This window comes from Xyrauchen texanus, chromosome 2 (assembly GCF_025860055.1).
Source record: "Xyrauchen texanus isolate HMW12.3.18 chromosome 2, RBS_HiC_50CHRs, whole genome shotgun sequence".
NCBI classification, from domain to species: domain Eukaryota; kingdom Metazoa; phylum Chordata; class Actinopteri; order Cypriniformes; family Catostomidae; genus Xyrauchen; species Xyrauchen texanus.
In genome coordinates this window covers 58,306,137-58,329,623 of record NC_068277.1, presented here as the reverse complement: position 1 = coordinate 58,329,623, position 23,487 = coordinate 58,306,137, and the positions used below count along the sequence as shown (strand labels likewise).

Here is a 23,487-nt window from a genome sequence, read left to right as displayed (position 1 = left end):
TAATGAGTGTTTATTTAAAAACATGTTAGGTCAGGTTTTTCTATGGCATTAAAAATGCAAAAGTGTGTGTTTACCCTCGACAGAAATGTCTTGGATAGCGAAACGAAGAATGATGGTCCAAATCATTCCAAGAGTCATTTTCGCATTACCATCAACAATCTCTGCAGAGGTAGAGTTACAGAGAGAATTTAGTTTTCATTTAAGAAGTTTATTTATTTATCTTATAATATATAAAGAGTAAATAAGAGTCTCAGAGAAAGATGTATTATTCTAAAAGCCTAAATTTCACTGTACAAACCTTCAGCACCAATGGACACCAGTTTGACCCCTTTGCTGCAGATGTAGTCCAGAGCCTTGTTGACATTGGCAATCTTGTGAAAACGCATCTTTCCTTTGTCAGGTTTGGGCAGTCTCTCACCTACCAATCAATAAAACATTCCCAAAAGATATCAATATTGTACATTTAATGATAATACGTTTCAAGTGAATACATCTTCAATGGCTTCCCTCTGTGAATCAGCAACAGTAGGTCAAAAGTTATTTTGCTAAACTCGGTCTACTTACCGAAATTCAAAATACTGCCCCCGATGGCCAAGGCAGAATGTTTTTTTTGAACGAATGGAAATGTGTGAGTTCCAGATTCTGAGAGTTGTGCCAAAAGCGATTTGTAAAGTGAGTTGAAAAGGAATGCATGTTTTCTTAACTCTACCTCCAAACCCCAACCCTAAACCTAACTGTCAGTGAACTAAAAATGTAACCTCGCTCAACATTGATTATGTGAACACAATTACTTCCTGGTTCCAACGCACGATGCGAACCTGGGTCTGTGAAACTGCTGTCACAACACGCAATCATCTGCGACACTGGAGAAAGTAAACAAGCTTGAACATATGCAGCAATGGAATATGCCAGGTAACTTGGCAGAATGGGGTCAATGTCAGGAAACATTCAGTAGCAACATGTCAACTTCCCATGTGATCATGTAGTAATAGTCAGCTTTAAAACCTCATCACAGCATCCAATAAATGACACACATAACCTGTAACACTTTTGTGGAAAGTTGATCAGACAACAGGTGGTTTGAAGCATGATGTCATGCCATTTGTAAAAGACCATTTGAGAGTTGTGATCTCTGTGACCACACACACGTCACCTGTTCTCAGTGGCGTGCACGGAAGGGAGGCAACAGGGGTGCGAGCCCCCGGCCCTTTCATTCACAAATCTGGTTGTGCAGAAAAAAGGGGGGACATTTTAATTCAAAAATAAAATGATTAAATGAAACAACATTAAAATCTTCTAATAATCTTACAACAAAATTAATAATGTGTTAACGTGACATTTCCTTGTAAATCGCAGAAGCATTAAAGAACATTAGGCCTAGCTGGAGGTGCCTTTAACAGCATGTGCTACAGCAGATCGGGGGTGAATTCCATGTCCTACTCACTCCAAAGGGCAAAGCCTTTTACGTAGGTACTCTGAAAGGGACATGCCACCATCACTGTATGAATATACCCTTCGCTAACGGTCTTGTGGAAGGGCTCTTCAAGAAAGGATTCATTTTCTCACTTTGGTTTGGAACATCCCACACTGAAAAAATTATTCCTTGCTTCAGCAAATATTGTTCATTAAAATAGATGCTGTCAACTTTGCTTAATGTGCTATATGTGTGACACAAGATATTGAGATTATGCTGTACTCATAATAATAAAGAAGCTTTTGCTAATTATTTTGAGTGATGCGACAATCATTTTGAATTTTAGTAAACCCAGCCTAATTTTTTTAAGATTCCATGGGAAACCATGTGATGCAGAATGTGATTGAAATTTAAAGGGGACCTATTATGCAAAATTCACTTTTACAGGATGTTTGAACATAAATGTGTGTTGGCAGTGTGTGAACACAACAACCCTATAATGATAAAAATCCACCCAGTCCTTTTTTTTAAATCCCCATTAATCATAAGCAGAACAAGGCGTTTGCAGATTCTGTACAAAGTGACATCACTTTTTACAGGCCCCGCCCATTACTGTAGACGGACACTGCCGACAAACATGTTTGTTTGTGTGTTGTTTCATTATAGCGCATATCGAACATTGTATGTGTGTGTGTGTGTGTGTGTGTGTGTGTGTTGCTCATCCATTGTTGCAAACCTGCTGAAAAGACTCTACAACAAATAAATACATTTATCAAATAACCTTCCTGGTTCATTCTCAAAATTGTTACTTCTTAGTCTCTCCCTCATCAGTGTCTGACTCCGGTTCAAACATATAGGGCTGAACACCATATCATATTGCATATGATGTCTAGTTATCAGAAGCAGAGATGTCAAAACTCCGCCCTATTCTGGATATGGGGCGGGGAGCACCAGCTCATTTGCATTTAAAGGCACACACACAAAAAAAGCTCGTTTTTATTCCCACCCAAAAATTGGCATTTTCAGCATGGTATAATAAATGATCTGTAGGGTATTTTGAGCTGGAAATTCACAGACACATTCTGGGGACACCAAAGATTTAAATTACATCTTGTGAAAAGGGGCTTAATAGGTGCCCTTTGAGCCAGCTTTTTTTGTGGCTGGCTGCCATTTTGGATGAGGAGAGCTTGTAGTGGACAACACAAAGTTTTGTCTCAAGGAGACACCCTGATATCAACACGTGTATGTTGGTTTGTAAAAAAGAGTCAAATTATAAGTATAATACTGTTGCAATATGTAACAGGTTTTGCAGCAGTTGAAATTTGTCTCATCGTGAATCTTAAATGTAAACTAGTGTGGAGCGGAGGGGGGCGGGGCCGGTCGGAATATCGCGTGCCTCATCAGGCTGACTGGGGACCGGGCGCCGATATTCCGACCGCCCGCCCCTCCGCTCCACACTCCTCCGGCGTTATCTCAGGCCGGGTGCCACCGACATGACGTACACCCCCTATCCCTGGGGCGGGGTGTATCTTGCGTCCGCGTGGTCATCCCCGCCTTCCTCGCCCTGGGAGGAGACAGGAGGGAAGACAACAACAACAACAACAACAAAAAAAAAACAAAATAGGCGAGGAAAAGGCCAACACGGTGCGACAGGGAGAGAGAGAGAGAGAGAGAAAAAGCTCACTCACCGGTTCTCTGATGTACCGTCGCGTGGTCCTCGAACACTCCTCCACACTCAGGCGGACGACAGCCGCTCCAACACCGGGCGAACCGGAGTGAAACCGCCGACCCCAGCGGGTAGAACGCGCCTCCGCTTTTCTGGCGGCAAATGGGGACACTCCTCTGCCCCTGGCAGCGGCTCTACCGCTCCGGCGGTCGGAGAGTTTCTTCCCTCCTCCCCTCGCGGACGGCGGTCTTCCCTCGACCCCTCCGCGTCTCTGGGGACGGCAGGGCACTCCTCCGCCCCGGCAGCGGCTCCCTCGCTCCAGGCGGTCGGGGTATCCAGTCCCCACTTGCCCCGCGGACGACGGCCGTACCTCGCATCCGGGCGGTCGGGCTACTCCGTCCCCCGGCAGATGGCAGCGGCGCTCCCTGGGTGGACGGCAGTGTCGAGGACTCTGCGACGGGCATCCCTCCTCCTTCCCGGTTTCGGCACCAATGTAACACAGTTGAAGGATGGGCAAGGAGGAGGCGAGAACCGGCTTGTCAACATAAATTATATTTTAATGAGAAACTCAAAAACACATAAACAAACACACATGACGGACATGTCCGTAATTCTCTCTCTCTCGAACAATCGTCACCGGCTGCCTTTATCCCTCGCGCACCTCATCAGGCTGATTGGGGACCGGGCGCGCGATATTCCGACCGGCCCCGCCCCCCTCCGCTCCACAACTAGCCATACATGTTGCTTATCTTGTCAGTGACAATTTTACTATTTATTTTATTTGTTATTTTTTGTCTAACAGGATTGGGTTATTTAAATTATAGTACTGGCAGGTCTACGGCTTTAACTGAAAGAAGGGTCAACAGAGGTTTTCAAGGCAAAAAAAAAAAGATGACACTTTGGATGACACTATTCATATTTATGTAGCACCATTTGAACATATCAGCTGACATTCATATAAATGTATGCATTTGGTACAGTGGTTGAATAGCTGTGTGCTTCAAATGAAATTCTCTCATCATTTACTCACCCTCATGCTATCCCAGATGTGTGACTTTCTTTCTTCTGCTGAACACAAACTAAGATTTTTAGAATAATATTTCATCTCTGTAGGTCCATACAATTCAAGTCAATGGTGACCAGAACTTTGAAAGTTCAAAAAGCACATAAAGGTAGCATTAAATATATGAATGTGACTCCAGTGGTTTAATCCATGTCTTCAGAAGTGAAATTATAGGAGAGGGTGAGAAACATTTTTCATTTTTAATATGAATTTTCATATTAAGTCACAAAAACAATGCTGAGTAGGACTGCACAAATCTGTCTGGTTCTTTCTCCTGAATAAATTAACTGTCCTACATAACCGCTGCAGAGCTGTGCTGATGAGCCCAAAGACCAAGGATTGCTTTATTGCAAAACACTAAACTGAAGTAGGCCTATGATTTAACTACATCCTCTACATCCACCTCTTGCATTAATGAAGTTGCTGGTAAGGTGTCCGTTCTATTGTTGTAATAATGATGCTCTGTTTGGCCTACTATTGAGATTTTTTTCCCCCTTTATTCTCACAATGCTATGACTTTATTCTAATAATTTTTTCTTTACTTTTTTTTCCTTTATTCTCATACGAAATGTAATATCATAATGCTACAATTTTATTCTCAAACTATTACGACTTTAATCTCATAATGCTTCAACTTGATTCTCATCATTTTTATTTTATTTGCAAAATATTACAACTTTATTATCAAATTCGTATTTTTTAATTTAAAGTGGCAATAAAACGGCATCGTGGGATCACTGAGTAAAGTTAAAAATAATTGTCCATCCATCTTCAACCGCTTATCCAAAGTCGGGTCGCGGGGGCAGCTGCTCCAGCAGGGGGCCCCAAACTTCCCTATCCCGAGCCACATTAACCAGCTCTGACTGGGCTGACCCGAGCGTTCCCAGGCCAGTGTGGAGATGTAATCTCTCCACCTAGTCCTGGGTCTTCCCGAGGCCTCCTCCCAGCTGGACGTGCCTGAAACACCTCCCTAGGGAGGCGGCCAGGGGCATCCTTACCAGATGCCCAAACCACCTCAACTGACTCCTTTCAACGCAAAGGAGCAGCGGCTCTACTCCGAGCTCCTCACGGATGACTGAGCTCCTCACCCTATCTCTAAGGGAGAAGCCCGCCACCCTTCTGAGGAAGCCCATTTCGGCCGCTTGTACTCGCGACCTAGTTCTTTCGGTCATGACCCAACCTTCATGACCATAGGTGAGGGTAGGAACAAAAATTGACCGGTAGATCGAGAGCTTTGCCTTTCGGCTCAGCTCTCTTTTCGTGACAACGGTGCGATAGAGCGAGTGCAATACCGCCCCTGCTGCCCCGATTCTCCGGCCAACCTCCCGCTCCATTGTCCCCTCACTCGTGAACAAGACCCCGAGGTACTTGAACTCCTTCACTTGGGGCAAAACCTCATTCCCTACCTGGAGTACGCACTCCATCGGTTTCCTGCTGAGAACCATGGCCTCAGATTTAGAGGTGCTAATCCTCATCCCAGCTGCTTCACACTCGACTGCCAAGCTGATCCAGTGAGAGCTGAAGGTCACGGACCGATGATGACATGAAGACAACATCATCTGCAAAAAGCAGCGATGAGATCCCCAGCCCACCGAACCAGCACACCTTCCCCACCCCGACTACGCCTCGATATCCTGTCCATGAATATCACAAACAGGATTGGTGACAAAGCGCAGCCTTGGCGGAGACCAACCCCACATGGAATGAACTCGACTTTGTGCCGAGGACCCGGACACAGCCCTCGCTTTGGACGTACAGGGATTGGATCAGCCCTAAGAAGGGACCCCCACCCCGTACTCCCGCAGCACCTCCCACAGTCTCTCCCGGGGACCCGGTCATACGCCTTCTCCAGATCCACAAAACACATGTAGACCGGATGGGCATACTCCCAGGCCCCCTCCAGGATCCTTGCAGAGTAAAGATCTGGTCCGTCGCTCCACGGCCAGGACCGAAAACCGCATTGTTCCTCTTCAATCTGAGGTTCGACAATCGGCCGAACCCTCCTCTCCAGCACCTTGGAGTAAACTTTACCAGGGAGGCTGAGAAGTGTGATACCCCTGTAGTTGGCACACACTCTCTGATCCCCCTTTTGAAGAGGGGAACCACCACCCCGTTCTGCCACTCCTTAGGCACTGTCCCAGATTTCCACGCAATGTTGAAGAGGCGTGTCATCCATGACACCCCTCCACATCCAGAGCTTTCAGCATTTCTGGTCGGATCTCATCAATCCCGGGGCTTTGCCACTGCGGAGTTGTTTGACTACCTCAGTGACCTCCCCAGGGAAATAGAATCTGATCCCCCATCATCCTCCGGCTCTGCCTCTACCATAGAGGGCATGTTGGGATTTAGGAGTTCTTCAAAGTGTTCCTTCCACCGCCCAATAACCTCCTCGGTTGAGGTCAACAGCGTCCCATCTTTGCTGTATACAGCTTGAATGGTTCCCCGTTTCCCCTCCTAAGGTGGCGGACGGTTTTCCAGAAGCACTTTGGTGCGGACCGAAAGTCCTTCTCCATGGCTTCTCCGAACTTTTCCCACACCCACTGCTTTGCCTCCCTCACGGCCGAGGCCGCAGCCCTTCGGGCCTGTTGGTACCTTGCAACTGCCTCCGGAGACCTCCGGGACAACAAATCCCGGAAGGCCTCTTTCTTCAGTCGGACGGCTTCCCTGACCACCCGTGTCCACCACGGTGTTCGAGGGTTACCACCCCTTGCGGCACCTAAAACCTTGAGGCCGCAGCTCTCCACCGCGGCTTCGGCAATGGAAGCTTTGAACATTGCCCACTCGGTTCAATGTCCCCAACCTCCGCAGGGATGCCTGAAAAGCTCCGCCGGAGGTGTGAGTTGAAGATCTCGCGGACAGGGACCTCCTCCAAACGTTCCCAGTTCACCCAAGCACTACTCGCTTGGGCTTCCCAGGTCTGTCCAGAGTCTTTCCCCACCCCCTGACCCAACTCACCACCAGATGGTGATCGGTTGACAGCTCTGCCCCTCTCTTTACCCGAAGTGTCCAAAACATATGGCCTCAGATCCGACGACACGATTACAAAATCGATCATCAACCTTCGGCCTAGGGTGCTCTGGTACCACGTACACTTATGAGCATCCTTATGTTCAAACATGGTGTTTGTTATAGATAATCCATGACTAGCACAGAAATCTAATAACAAACATCCACTTGAGTTCAGATCAGGGAGGCCGTTCCTCCCAATCACGCCTTTCCAGGTGTCCCTGTCATTTCCCACGTGTGCATTGAAGTCACCCAGCATCACTATGGAGTCCCCTACTGGGGCCCTATTCAGGACTCCATTCAGGGTCTCCAAGAAGGCCGAATACTCTGAACTGCTGTTCGGTGCATATGCACAGACAACAGTCAGAGTTTTCCCCACAACCCGTGAGGCGTAGGGAGGCGACCCTCTCGTCCACCGGGTAAACTCCAACGTAGTGGCGCTCAGCCGGGGACTCGTGAGTATCCCCACACCCGCCCGTCGCCTCACACCCTGGGAAACTCCAGAGAAGAATAGAGTCCATCCCCTATCCAGGAGTACGGATCCAGAGCCAAAACTGTGCGTCGATGTAAGCCCCACCAGATCCAACTGGTAACGCTCCACCTCCCTCACTAGTTCCGGCTCCTTCCCCCCAGTGAGGTGACATTCCACGTCCCCAGAGCAAGCCTTTGCTGCCCGGGTCTGGTCCGTCGAGGCCCACGGCCTTCACTGCCGCCCATATGGCAGCGCACCCGACTCCTGCGGTTCCTCCAATGGGTGGTGGGCCCAAGGGATGTTAAAATAATAAAATAATAAAATGAAAATAATTGTATTTTTTATAAATGCATCTCGAAACACAGAAAATGGTCAAATAAGATTATATTAATTGAAAACATATGGAAAGTGTCAGTCCTATAAAGGGGATGATGAGGTCAGAGAGGAAGGAGCAGAGATAAGTGAAAGTGAATAGAAGAGTTATAAGACAAGAAAAAGATTAGCATTGTGAAACACCATGGGATTGCCAGGGTAATACCATGGCACTGAATGATTATTATATTCATATTTCATGATACAGTATGTTCATGGTACTTCAAGATACTTCCAAAATGACCATGGTTTTACTAAACCTGCAAGCACATGTAAATAAAATGGTGTTACCATGGGCCATGTCTAAAAAATATTATAATAACATGGTACTTTTTGTGAGAAAGATAACAGAATAGTCTATTATTTGTGATGAAGGAAATAATGGAAAAATTTGGATATGTATATGATATATATTTAAAAAATTTTGGTATTTAATATGTTCCTTAAGGTTCACTTATAATATTTTAAGTTACGTTTTTTGGATAAATGTATATATTTGTAAAACATCATAATATTCCAACCTCATTCTGACCCTCTATCAGAAACACTTGGTTTTAGTGCTGCTTCTCCTTTAAGACTTGACAGTAAACATCCACTGTTCTGATTGTCTCTCTGCTCTTGACTGACCTGCTCTCTGTTCTTGCCATCTCACAGTTCACCACTGCTGGGCAGGCTACGGAAGTAATTAAAGGTAAAGTAGTTGTGTCATCACTGTGATGTGTTGTTGTGGAGGTTGTCAGAACCAAATGTCAGTGTGGAGAAAGTAGAGAACAAATCATTTTAGCAGCTTGGTTTCAATAAATGCTCTTTTTGCAGTGAGTTTTGAGTTCAGGAACGTACAGTTTGTTTTTATAGAACAATTTGATTCATCATGTCATGGCCCCTTTAAATGCTGTTAAAGCAATGAAGTACATATAAGTACTACTCATTCAAAAATGACTTTCTGACTTTTACAAAAGACGAATGTACAGAAAACTCCCACATATTCGTTATATCACCAGTCTGACATCTGTGACCCCTCTTACAATGACTTTAATGGCTCTCTCAGGATGAGTCAGATAATACATTCATGCTATTTATGGTTATAAAAGGCTATTACTGTGTATTAATTAAATCAGTTACAGAAACTCTTTAGATTCAAATGTCTCCAATAACAAACAAACACATTTGTTTATTGGCAAGTATTATTTGCCATCCAGACAGCAATATTTTAGAGCTGAGCATCTACAAAAGTCGTCATAAGACATAATTACCACCAGATTTGTTGTTAAAGGAATAGTTCACCCTCTGACATCTAAAGCCGATGTATTGATTTGAGAGCCATTTGCATAGAATGATGAGTTCAGTTTTCATCTATCCATCACACAAAGCATCATATGGCTTCAGGTGACTTTGTACATAACGTTGCATTTGGTCTTCTTTTATGATTTTTTTATAGTACTTTTATGGAGTTTGACAGCCCAAGTCCCCATTCACTTTCATTATTTAGAATGAGTAGTACTTATATGTACTTCATTGCTTTAATAGTATTTAAAGGGGCCATGACATGATGAATCAAATTGTTCTATAAAACAAACTGTAAGTGCAAAAAGAACATTTATTGAAACCAAGCTGCCAACATGATTTGTTCTGTACTTTCTCCACATTGGCATTTGGTTCTGACAGCCTCCACAACAACACATAACAGTGATGACACAACTACTTTACCTTTTGGAACGATTGGATAATAAGACTGGACAGGATGTCCTTCAAAGATTCATCTTTTGTGTTCCATGGAGAAAAGAAATTCAACTTGGTTTGGAATGAGGGTGAGTAGATAATGACAGAATTCTCATTTTGTTCGAACCATTTATGAAGACCCAGATGTAGGCTAGATTAAGAATCCTATCATATAAAAGTCATCATCTGAGCATTGAATCTTTTCTTCAAATATTTGAACATGGGAAACGTTCACAGGTAATTCAATGCAAACTTTCACGAGGTAATGCTAATTGACGCAGCTGTGTTTGGCTGTATTAATCAGTACATCAGTATAGTCAGGGTTTGTCCTTGCCGTATAGTTACCTGAGATGACCTCAAGCAGCAGCATGAGTTTGAGGCCATTCCTGAAGTCATCTTCAATGTTCTCGATCTGAGTCCCTGCTTTGCGCAGATGAGAGTTACACCATGCCGTGAATGTCTGGGAGAGAAAAACAAACAGATTGTTAAAGGTGCACTCAGTCATTTTTTCTTCATTAAAAAAGTTTTACTCCTAAATATATCAATAGTTATTTTGAAACATAAGATGATGAACAATCACATGAGATGAAGGCTCCAGTCATATCAGTAACCTTATAAAAGCTGTTTTATTCTACATGGAGAGGGTCTGCACATGGGGGCTGCCGTTTTAAAATCAGTGGCAACTCACAATTGCTGTTTTAGTAATTTTTTTGGTCATATTTTGGCACAATTTAGTTCTTTAGAGGTCAAATAATCTCTGTACAAATTTAACATGTGCACACACCAAGGTTGCTGCACCTCTCCGTCCCGGGTGTCATTTTATCCACAATCCAACAATATAAAAATGCTGCCCAAACATTTCTGTGCCACCACAGACTGCTCGCTTGCCCCTTCCTGGCCACCCTTTTGAAAATTTCCTGGCTCCACCCCTGGTTAAAATCACATGAGCAGCTGAATACTACTCACGTAATCTCAGTAACCGCATTGATATTGGACACTTTCACTCTTGGATTAAATTAAACATGGCTGACTATTGGCTGGCTGACAGTGAATTTTTACAATAGCATCTGTAACTAAAAACTATTTATTTTAAATGATGCTGCATCCACGCCGCTAGGTGTCACTGGTGAGTACACCTTTAAGCTTGCATAGACAAATTCTACACTGTAAAGTTAAACGTTTCTCGAGGTGCCATTTGGGGTTCCTCTTTTTGAACCCTCTGTAACTCTAAGCATACCTTCAAATTTTGACACATTAGTGTAGCTATCCTGTTCTTTAACGATTGGATAATCTGACATTTCTATAAGTTTTACATTTTGAAGGTGATATGAAATGCTGTTCACAAACCATTTTACTTCCTTAATGCAACATATTTCTGAGGAAAACAGGATATTTAATGGGGAAAATTGACTTGATTGTATTAATTGTGACTTGACTAAGTGAATTGTGAAAAGTGGTTTGCAATAGAATATTTAAGTCCTTTTTTACTATAAATCTTTAGTTTTTGGCTATTCATATTCTTCATGCATATCGCCACCTATTGGGCAGGGAGCTACATTTATAGTAAAAAGGGACTTATATCTTGATCTGTTCCTCACCAACACCTATCATATCTTTTTTTTTTTAAGTGGATTTAACCACTGGAGTTGTAGGGATTACTTTTCTGCTGCCTTTATGTGCTTTTTGGAGCTTGAAAGTTTTGGACCTCATTAACTAGCATTGTATGGACTTTGTTGTTGTGTCTATATCTTTGATGTGTTCAGCAAAGCAAAGTCATACGATTTTGAGATTACATGGGGTGAGTAAATGATGGGAGAATTATCATCCTGTGAACTATTGGCAAGAGTTTATATATTCTGCAGTATCTACAACAGTGAACTACAACAATGCCTAAGCTATTTGGCTATTGGATACAAATATTTTCCAGCTTAAATCACATCAGACAAAAAGGAAGTTGCCTCAGAGGCGAAGCAAGAAATCAACTTTTTTTGATGAAAGATTACAAAGACACACATCTGGAATAACACACAGTCATGAATCACACACAATAAGACCAGAAATGCATATTAAGGAAGTAAATAGGGTCAATTAAAATTTCATGTTAACTTTCATTATGAAGAACGTGCAAAACCTTCTTGTAAAAGCTTGTGATGTTGTACTTGATGCTGTAGAAAACCATGTGTTTCAGAGGTACATGATGCAGGAGTTTTATTCATTTTATTTCAGTGCTACTGTATCATCATATTTAAAAAATCTTCGAGGGAGCGAGATGCCAAGAAAGTGTGTGTGCCAATGATGTAGGTGTTACAGTGCCAAGCTGGTCGATCAAATGTGTGCGTGTGCGTTCATTTTGTTTGTTGGAAGCAGATGAGTAATGTATGACAGAGATGGAGAGGTGCTAAACAATGTGAAATGTGGGAGTTCCTGATGTGCTGAGAGACAGACAGAAACCCAGAGGAGTTCCCAAGATACTGGAAGTAGAAAAAGAAGGCTGGAGAAATTGAAATTGACAATAAAATGAAGGGAAAAGGAGCATGAGGAGGTGTAATGTGATGCAGTATTGGAAGCCAGGGGTCTCTATAGGGCTGTGTGGGTGGGCAGGCAACTGCACAGAGAAGCATGACTAAATTTAGGCTCTGAGAAGACAAGAGAAGACAAGAGAAGAGAAGAGAAGAGAAGAGAAGAGAAGAGAAGAGAAGAGAAGAGAAGAGAAGAGAAGAGAAGAGAAGAGAAGAGAAGAAAACAAGATGAGAAGCATCACTTTAAGATGGTTCTCTCCAATGACACCAGACTGTAACTTTTCATTAGTAATAGACTGAACAGAGCTGAATATCTCAGAACTTTTAGAAGAAACAACGGAGAAGAGATGGCGACACGAGGTAAGGGTGTGATGAGGATGAGAGAAGACATACAAAGCAAATAAAAGAGATTAGAAGAGACGAGGCTGGCTATATATTCTTGATGTTACATACACTTAAAAATAGGTTAACCTAAAAATGTGCTATGTCTGATAATATCTAAATGAACTGTTCTGAAGTCAAAAAAGATTATTTAACATGTCTGAATCAGCTTGAATACATTAGGTTACACCAGTAAAACAAATTTGAAGGGCCCGATCAGGTGAAAATAGTTGCTTAAGGTATAAACTTCATATTTTCATTGCCGCCTGCACTTTTTCACACCCTAATTTAAAAGTTCACCTTACACAGACAGTGGACTAATTGCAAAACATTGGTCTCATTTAACAGAAATTCCTCCAAATTTAAAAAAATATTCCAATAATTCATACATTATATCATGTCTTTGAAAGCCTGTAATTCAGGCTCTGTTTGCTGTAAAAAAAATGTCCCTGCAAAAAGTGTTAGTTCTTTCCACTAGATGGCAGCAAGTACTTTCTAGTGTATCACCTTCCGTCACAATATGCAAATCTGAAAGGCAGGTGGCGCTCCAATGCATCTGAGAGACAATATGAAGAAGAGATGAAGACACAGAGCAAGGATAATAATAAAAGGGATTGGAAAGGTCAAAAAGAGGGAGAACAGGAAGGGTGGAAAGAAGGAATTAGGGAGGAGGGGTGACAATATCTAAATGTTGATGTCACAGCACACCCGAGACACAGCTGAGAGAGGGATTCCTGAGGAGGAAAGTAAGAGACACAACAGGAACAGAGAGATGCGAGCAGTCTTCAACTGAGAGGGCAAATGTACCAAAGTCTGTCTTTTATTCCATTAGAAAGAATTTTCAGGCACAAAAGTATGTAAACACACCTCACAAACTGCAAATTATTAATTAAAATGAAATGAAAGACATAATAACTTATACTGTAATGAACCAATAATGTAACCCTGTGTCTTAAAATAACAGCTCTCTGGGAGTGCAGCTGGTACTTCAACTCTGTTAATAAGTAAATTATTTTCCCATCATCCACCTGTTGCCAGTATGTACATGTGGATGTGTGTTTGCTTTTGTGTGGGGGCGTCTAGCTTTAAAGTGAGGTAATGCAGCCTGAGTGACGATGTATGCATTCTCTAAACCCCACTGGACAGCTGGGGGAGCCCTTTAATATGGGTGACCTAAATATTAAACCAAAATACATGCAGGGTCAGAATTCTACTACTATTTTAGGTCAATTGTTTTTCAGTAAGAAAGAAAGAAAAAACTAATAGAAAGAGAAAATGGTGCTATTCATGGATGTAGAAACATTCTAAAAAGTTTGGGAGGGGGACACAATATACAACTTTGTTTTAAAAAGTGGTGGGGACAGTTTTGTTTATGGGGGTGATGTCAAGAAGTGTCGAAACACATACATGTTAATTAGGTGCTGATAACGTCTGTGACAGGGTGGAGGGCGGGGCCGGGTCGGGATTCCACACACCCGGCCCCTTATCAGACTAATCAAGCCTCCGAGAGGGATAAAGGCCGACTGCGGACGGTGGTGCAACAGAGAGAGAGCTTTTACGGGCAGCTGTCTGTCATATGTGTGTTTGTGTCTTTTTGTTTAAGTTCTTTGTTAAAAATATTATTTCTATTGTCAAGTCGGTTCCCACCTCCTCCTTTCCATTAATATCTTTACAACGTCAAATAATCTTTTACTGTATTAGACATTATTGATGATCAATTAAAGTGCTCCAATAAATATTATACAAAAATAAACTTGATCGGTACATCTAAAACTGTCAGTACTGGGATTTTATTAGTCAGTGGATAAAGTGGAGGGGTCATGTCCCACCCGTCCAACCCGTAAATGATACCCTATGAGTGTGTGTTAGTGTACATTTCATTCTGACAGGTCTTGGCATGGATGAGCCACTTTGACTCACTGCCAAGGGGTTATCCTCCAAAAAGTTTTTGTCTTTCTGAAATTCAGGGTGACCTTAGTTTGAAGTCAGCCTCTATAAGTGGGACAATCTTAGAGTTAAGATTAAAGGTGCTATAAATGATTTTTCATAGAATAACACACAGAAAATGTGCCTTTTGCCTGACAGATAGACAAAAATAACACCTGTCTCTGTGACAGCCCTCGGCTCTGTAAACAGCAAACATAAATGTGACCGCAGCCTGTGCTCAAATCCATTGTTTAACCAACAAGAAGACTTTGAGGATTTTCTGCCTGTCAATCATTTTGTGCGTGTTCACGGGACAGCCTATATATGGGCAGCAGGTAGCTGTGTGGTAGTTGAAGGTACCTACAGTTACCATGGTAACCTAATTTTTTTAATGTTTATTACAGTAATATACAGAGCAGATGACTACAGTAATATTTTTATGTTCAATAACTATTTAAAATATCATAATAAAAATACGAAGCATAGGGGTTTAGATTCCTGGGTTGGTACAGTAAACAAAACAAGAAAGTAAAACCAGGGGGTTTTAACACATAAAAAGCCTTTGATAATCTTTGATAAGCCAAGTTAACCTCACTGAACAATGCCTGCATCATCTTGGCTTAGGATGGACTACAAAGCGCATAAACGGCTATCAACCGCATATCAAGCGAACAGCATGCAACACTTCTCTGACCACTGCTTGCATCACTCCTCTTTAATGGAATACATAGACAATAAATTACCAACTAAAGCCATTATCTGCCATCAATGGACTCTGCATCTACCTGCACTTCCGCCGCCCATTCAGCATGAATTTCAAATACACAATCAAATGTGTAAAAATTTAAAAAATGCCCACCAAAGATCTACTCAGTTTAGCCAATTAATACATGACTTGTATTACACATAGCTAATACTGGCATTTTATTTATGTTATAAAACCAGAGGGGAACTGGCTCCACCAGCTGAGCCTGGTTTCTCCCAAGGTTTTTGCTCCACAAACTAACATCTTATGGTGTTTGAGGAATCCCTGCCACAGTCGCCTTTAGCTTGCTCAATGGTGGCCTAATAATTTGAATAATCTTATCATTTTATTTTAGTTTAAATGGTGTATATAAATTTCTACTTTATATCTGGAATAAAATGTAAAAGAAATATTGAAAAATAAATATTAAAGGATAAATTTTGCAATGTTTCTGCATTGCAGCCAGCTACAGGACCATCATCCAGCAAGAGGACCACCTCTTAATTTGACTCTTCAGTAATGAATTGAACAGATGGTCACACACACATACACAAAAGTTTCAGTCCCTGTAGAGACCAGATACCAAAATACTGCTTAATCTTAAAATATCAACCTAACATTTTACACAAATCTCTTAAAGACACTCAAATAAAATGAAACATGGTTTTACCATGGTATAGTACATGTCAAATACAGACAGTGGCAATATCATGGCACTAACTGTAACATCACACGTTTTTGTAAGTGAAGTCAGCGTTAAGCTGTATAACTACATATACATAAATATAAACACAAATGTACAAACACCTGAACACACACACATACACAAATCTGTCATGAGGCCTATCTGTGCTGTCTCAATGGTAGTTTATGGCTGCTGCCATACATGGACGCCACTTCTGGAATAGAAACTGCCATCTGATATTACCACACAATCTTTCTCGCTCTCTCTCTCTCTCTCTCTCTCTCTCTCTCTCTCTCTCTCTCTCTCTCTCTCGCTTTATTTTTTTTAAACACTTTTTGGTGACTGAATTCAATAGTTATTTATGGGCTAATTGTTACTTATCACAATTATAAAATGCTGTTACATGCTGATTAGTTAACACATCTTCCGTAGTAGTTAATAGTAGTGACTTAAGAATTACCTATTAGTTCTGCAGTAATTCCTTATTAGTTATGCATGAAGTAAGATACAGTATTCTAAAGTGTTACCCACTTTTTTTTCTCTGCATCCTCCAGTTTTTTTTGTAGGAATAAATAATAATAATAAAATATTGTTTCCTCCATTGAAGGCTGTTCTAATTCTAGGAATGTAGGAAAGGTTTTTTGGTTTATCTGTGTTCACATGTCTAAAAATTGGAGAGCTCCTTCTGTCATCAAATAAAGAATTTCTGGTCTGACCACATTTAATGTGGAAAATCCATTGGATTATTAAAATTACTTTAAGGGAAAACTGTGTGAAGTCTTACTGCATTCTTTCACAGTTCTTGTTCTTCACAGAGTCAAAGTATTTAATTTCAAATACAGACCATAAAACTCAATTTCATGATTTGCTTGGACTTCTCTGAGCCTAAGAAAAGACAATAGGTTTTTTGTAGAAATATTACCTGCAGATTCTCCTCAATATAATTTTTTTCTGGCAAAGCAGATAGTTTGAATTGTTTACCGGTAATTTAAATTTCAGAAATGATGCAAAGTAACGGAAGTGGATGATCAATATTCCATAACGGTTTGATGTTAAGAAAGAGACACTAGCCATAACGCGTGCGCATGTTTCAAAATATATTCTGAATTAGTGGGAAGGAAGGGAGCAGGACGGTCACCTGGCCAAGGGCTTTGGTACAATGACACTAGCCAGAAGGATAGTGAAACATTGCTTTCATACTCTTATTTACACCAGTTGGAATAGAGAGACCACAGTTTTAGATCTAACACCCAGTACAACAACACTAGCCAAATGGTCAGTGAACATTGGACCCTGTTTCTCTGTGAAAAATCTGAAAAAAGAGGGGAGAAATAAAACCTGGCAAAGATGTTACCATATGTGTCCACTGGCATGTGGTGAGCAGAGCATTTTCAATTAATTCTAATGGGAGATGAGCAACACAATCGCAAGGTGGATTCTCATTGGAATTAATTGATAACGGCTGAATTGCTTCGCTCACCACATGCTGGATGGTTAGAAAAAGCCCAACCTGCCTCCAGACGGATATCCTCTAATGACACACCTTTGCCTTTGACCAGGAGGAGGCCATACTGCTGGTGGAATGAGCCTGAAAACACATATGGGACACTGTATTCCTTGCGAATCATAAGCAAGTGCAATGGCATCAACAATGAAGTGGGAAATTCTCTACTTGGAGATGCTCAAACCCTTTAAATGGTCTCCAATGCAAACAAAGAGTTGTTCTGACACCCTGAATTGACTCATTCGGTCAATGTACACTGCATGCGCAATGCACTCACAGGGCAGAGAAAGTGCAGTCTCTTAGCCTCATCTGACTCAAGAGAAAGAGGAGAAAATGCTTTTAGGGTAACAATCTGAGCCCTAGAGGGGGTTGCCAGCACTTTGGGCACATAACCTTATCTGAGCTTGCAAAATGGGTCTTCTGGCTGAAGCTGCCAGATCATGCCTCAACTTGCTAGAGCAGATCTGCCCTCAAAGTAATTTCCCATGGGAGAGCATCCAACAGCTCTACAATCTCTGAACTGTCTGTGGATGGCACATGTGTAGAAGGTGATCTAACAATGGCAATTTAATTAGCTAAATTAGCTCTATAATTGGTATATAGACAAAAATGCTAGAATGTCAGTATTATATTACATAACGGGTTAATCGAATTACAAAACTTTCAAAGAGAGCAGAAACTCAAAAAATACTGAAAATTTAAAACCTTTTTAAATATACTGTACTTGCCATTCTCTGAAAAAGTGTGATATTTGTACCTGAAAATGTATTTCACTTTAAAGACATACTGTATAATTCTAATAATCCTAAATATGTGGATATATCATGCAGATGTGTCACACTATTTCAACCCTGTTACCATTATTACAACAACAAAAAAATTCATATACTTGTAATTTGAATAGACGATGGTGTGCTTTGTAATCTATCACATTATAATTGGTAAAAATATTTGTTGTACTTAGTGCCAATAAAATATTATTATTATTATTATTATTATTAACATACATTTTATTATCATATTTAATATATTTATATATTGATGACTGATTTTTTTTCTTTCTTTTTTCAGAATTTGAAATATTGTGCCTTGGGAAGCCAGTAAACTTAATGCAATACTGATAAAGACTGTAAAACAAACATACTTCTCACTAGTCCTTATGATCAGCAAGACTTTTATGATGTCACTCCATTTAGATAATGTAAAAAAAAAAATTAACAATTATATTAAAATAAAGAAATGTCACAGAATAACAGTTGTATTGACGTGCATGGACAAAGACAAATTCTGCATTTTGTCAGCATAAGCATTTTAATGGAAAAACTACATTGGCAGTAAAAGCATGACGTTTAAATTTCAATAAAAGCAAATTTCATATAAATAAATCATTATAATGTTTAAGTGATGAACGAGCACATCAATAGCCTGATATTCCAATAAAAATCAAACGTTTCACAATAAAAAATAGAGCTGCAAGCAGCAATTATTAGTGTTCAAGTGGCATAGGGCCTTTAAGTGCATGTGTCATGATGTTAAAGCATTATTCAGATAGCTTGTAAGCACCTAAAATAGAGCTAAAGCAATATAATTTGATTTGTTTATTTTTAATTAATTTTATTATGATATTTATGATGGTTTGGTCTACATGAATAAAAATAACAAGCAGCAACTACAGGGCAAAGCATACCATCAGCATGTAAGGAAACATGATTCAACATTTCTGATAATGATTTTAAGAAAAGCTGTAAAACAATATATAAATAAAGAGAAATGCTTGTAAAAGAAAACATTTCATGTTAACTTTTGACCAATAGTTGGCACTATCAGCGAATTTGTGTGGTGCTGTCAGGGTTCTGATGCTTTTTGGCATCTTGCCATCTAATTGGCTTGTGGCAAATTATGTATCATTGTACTCTGCATGCAGGGTTGGGAGGGTTACTTTTGAAATGTATTCCACTACAGATTACAGAATACATGCTGTAAAATGTAATTTGTAACATATTCCGTTAGATTACTCTAAGATCAGTAACATATTCTAAATACTTTTGATTACTTCTTCAGCATGTTTTTCTAAAACAAGATAAATCTATTTGATCTAGTTTTAAGGATTTTTAGATATTTTTACAGGAAAACAATACAAAAATAATGATCAAGAATACGATTTTTGCCCTCATATCAAAGGTCTTATTAGAAAAAAGAAATTATGTGGTAATTTCTGGTAATGTGTGCATGTAAAATTGCTAGAAATAGCATTTTATCTTAGCGTATAGCTAACAATTTACACAAGGTTTATTTCTATTTCTTCTGCTCCAAACTTACTTCAAACGTACTTCTCTGTCCGCTTGTATGAATGTAACGCATCATAAGAAAGTGTTTCACCGCTGTATAACATTTATATGTATAAATGTTTTCATCTGAAAGGACTAAATATTAAATAAAGAAATGACAATAAAATGCAAAGTAATCTCTTCAGTAATCGAAATACTTTTTCAATGTAACTTTTTTCTATTACCAATTATTTAAATTGTAACTGTAGAGGAATACAGTTACTTATATTTTGTATTTTACATTTACATTTATTCATTTGGCAGACGCTTTTATCCAAAGCGACTTACAAAAGAGGAAAACATAAGCGAATCATCTTAAAGAGACAGTGGTACGAAAAGTGCCATATTACAAAGTTTCACTATCATCAGAATAGTATACAAAACAGATTTAGGTGCAACAACAATTGTAAATATTTATTGTTTATTTTTATTTGTATTTTTTTTTTAGTGACTGGTTAAGTGCTCTTGGAAAAGATATGTTTTAGTAGTTTTTTGAAGATAGAGAGTGAGTCAGCTTCACGGATTGAGTTGGGAAGGTCATTTCACCAACGTGGTATGATGAAACTGAAAGTCCGGGAAAGTGTTTTGTGCCTCTTTGTTTTGGTACGACAAGGCAACATTCCTTATCCGACCGCAGGCTTCTGGTGGGAACGTAGCTCTGCATAAATGTTTTTAGGTATGCTGGAGCAGACCCAGTGACTGTTTTTATGCCAGCATCAGGGCCTTGAATTTAGTACGTGCATGAACCGGCAGCCAGTGGAGAGAGACAAAGAGTGATGTAACCTGTGCTCTCTTTGGTTCATTAAAGACCAGACGTGCTGCTGCATTCTGGATCATTTGCAGAGGTCTAATAGCACATGCAGGAAGGCCTGCAATGAGAGCGTTACAGTAGTCCAGTCTAGTTATGACAAGTACAAGAACAAGCAGTTGTGTGGCATGTACAGAGAGGAAAGGTCTTATCTTCCTGATATTGTAGAGTGTAAATCTACATGATCTTGCAGTCTTTGAGATGTGGTCTGTTAAATGTAGCTCATCGTCAATGGTTACCCCTAGATTTCTGACCGTTTTGGAAGGCGAAACTGTAGTTGGACCCAGCTGCACGGTGATGTTGTGTTCAACAGCAGGGTTGGCTGGAAATTTTAAATACGTAATCACATTACATGTATTTCGTTACTCCCCAACCCTGCATGAGCAATAGGTAAAATGTCTCTTTTGACCAATTGTGTTCAGATTTCAAGAAGAGGGTCTCAGATTTTTTTATTTTATACATAAATCGTTACAGAAGTGTGTTACTGCATGATTAATGTGTTGCTTAAAGCACAAGCAGAAAGTATTATAACAAAATAAAGGCTTGACAAAAGCAGCGCATCGTTTCTTTGCTCAACAGTTGCAGAATAAAAATATTTAAAATTGTCTGTTTCGATAAATAGTCATGGATGTCAAATAAATAAAATAAAATAAGGGTAACAGATTATATCAAATAAAGTGACTATTTATTGCACCAATAGATAAAAAAATCATGTGCAGGTTAAAAGATCCATGTTTAAATAGAACAAGGTCATAGAATGACAAACAATCTTTTAGTAGCATGTATACACAGTATACGGAGGCACATCTGCTAATCATGCTCGTTCACGATAACTATTTAGCATCTATTGCAGAACACACTACGAAAGTTCAAATGTTTTATATTTTCGCATGTGTCATTGTCTGAGTTCTGTTCATGGTTAAATTGTTTTATGGAGAAATAACACATTTTATGGGTTTACAAAAGCAACATTAACATAATAAATTGTAATCTGGGAAGAAGTAACAACAATGAACTTACTTTGGTCAGATGGATGCTTTGAATGACACAAAGCCGAACTCAGCAGCATCGTGGGGTGAACTCAGCAGCATAAATAAGACAGCGTTATCTGAAGTTACAAAGCAACATTTTCTTGTGTCTATTGTTGGCCAACATCACTGACAGGTGCTACTTTTACAGGCTTTTTACCAATGTGTTAGTTCAAAGGTGATTAATCGTTTACTTATTATTACAGGGCAGTTTATAGTAAGTAGAGAACACACGCTGCATTTTTCTTTTTACCAGCACGGGAATGCACACTCTGAAAAAGACTGTAAACACAGTCAAATATGTCTTAGGTGAAAACAGGTGAAACAACGTTTTTTGGATATGATCAGGTAGGATCTGTGCATTAAGCTTTGCAGTGCAAACAATTACTGGTGTCAAGTTACATCTGCACCAAGCGCTTCTTTGTCAAACACTACTAAACCTTTTCATATGCAGATCAAATTAATAAATCGAGAAGACAAGGAAACACCTTTGATGATAAATAAATGGGGAATCCATTACACAGTTATGAACATGGAAATTTTTATCTGGTAAAAATCAAATTATTTAAACATCAGCACATTCTGAATGGATAAAACAGTAATAAATATTGTATTATTATTATTATCCATCTCATTTTCAATAAATGGCTGTGGCAAGATATTTTATTATTTCCCTTTTTTACTCTTTGAAGACATTCAATGATTTATTGTGATGTGGCTCCCTCTGGTGGACAAACAGTACAACAGCCATTCATGGCTATGATTGCCTGAAATACAGATGAGAAATTAGGTATTTCTTATGTCCAAATTTATGAAATTTTGCATGTTACCTCAGAATGTTCTTTTGAGCATATGAACTACGTTTTGTTAAGTTTAAAATATGTGCTCACAAGATATGGGTCAATTAGTCATTATAGGCCATAGCCAAAAACCTATCGGAAAATATTAAATACATCTTCTGAACGATTTGACTTTTTGACAGGAATGTCTGTAGATAATGTATATGATGTTTTATGCGAATTGGACAAACAGCCTAGGGCAAGTTTGGAAAAAGTAAGTTTTTCCAAAAAATCTAAATGGTAGACAGGTTTTTTGGCAGAAATGGAAATTCACTGATGGGTTCACAGAAATACAAAAATGTTTTTATCCTGTACAGTCCTGGAGTTAATTCAACTGCTTTGAGCACAGTTGCACAATTAGGATTTTCTTAAGTTACAATGCCCCATAGCACGAAAAATTTGCGTAACTTGGCCTGTTACCTCAGAGTGTTGTCTATGTGTACAAAATTTTGATAAGTTTGAAAATTGTGCTCACAAGATACAGGCTAATTTGTCATTATAGGCCACTCCCCACAGCATATTTGCTTATATCTTCAGAACGATTCGACATGTCAAAATTATATATATTTTTTTTAGTCAGAAGGGTCTGTAGATGATGTATACAAAGATTTGGCTTAGGACGAGTTCGAAAAAGTAACATTTTCAAATAAATCTAAATCGTACAATATGTTTATTGTGAAAATAGACAATCAAGTGACCATATGATTTGGGGACACTGGTGGTTTCAGAAAAGCTACAATTGTTATTGTAGCCCATATGCTTCCGGATTTATTAGCAAAAATGCTAATTAGCCAATTATAGTGACACCGTGTGGCTAATTGTCGCAAAATTTGATATGCGACTGAATTGACACCCTGCTTGTGTATAGTAATTTCAGAAAAGAGTCAATTTTATAAGCCAATTTTATATGCCGGTCATTTTTGTTAATTTGTCTAATCGATTTTTTTAAGAATATGTTAGCATTGAACCAAAGAAGATGCATATTTAATTTGAAATTTGTCATTCAAACGATT

General features: G+C 39.7%; 1 protein-coding gene across 1 annotated transcript in view; it reads right to left on the bottom strand.

Annotated features, from left to right (window-relative positions):
• Nucleotides 1–23,487, bottom strand: part of LOC127658127 (alpha-actinin-2-like) — a 63,986-nt gene that overhangs the window by 26,512 nt on the left and 13,987 nt on the right. The window contains exons 2-4 of the mRNA XM_052147243.1: nt 10,058–10,172; nt 299–418; nt 75–161 (exon numbers count right to left, since the gene is read on the bottom strand). Coding sequence (XP_052003203.1) covers nt 75–161; nt 299–418; nt 10,058–10,172 — 322 coding nt within the window. The remainder of the gene's footprint in view (nt 1–74; nt 162–298; nt 419–10,057; nt 10,173–23,487) is intronic.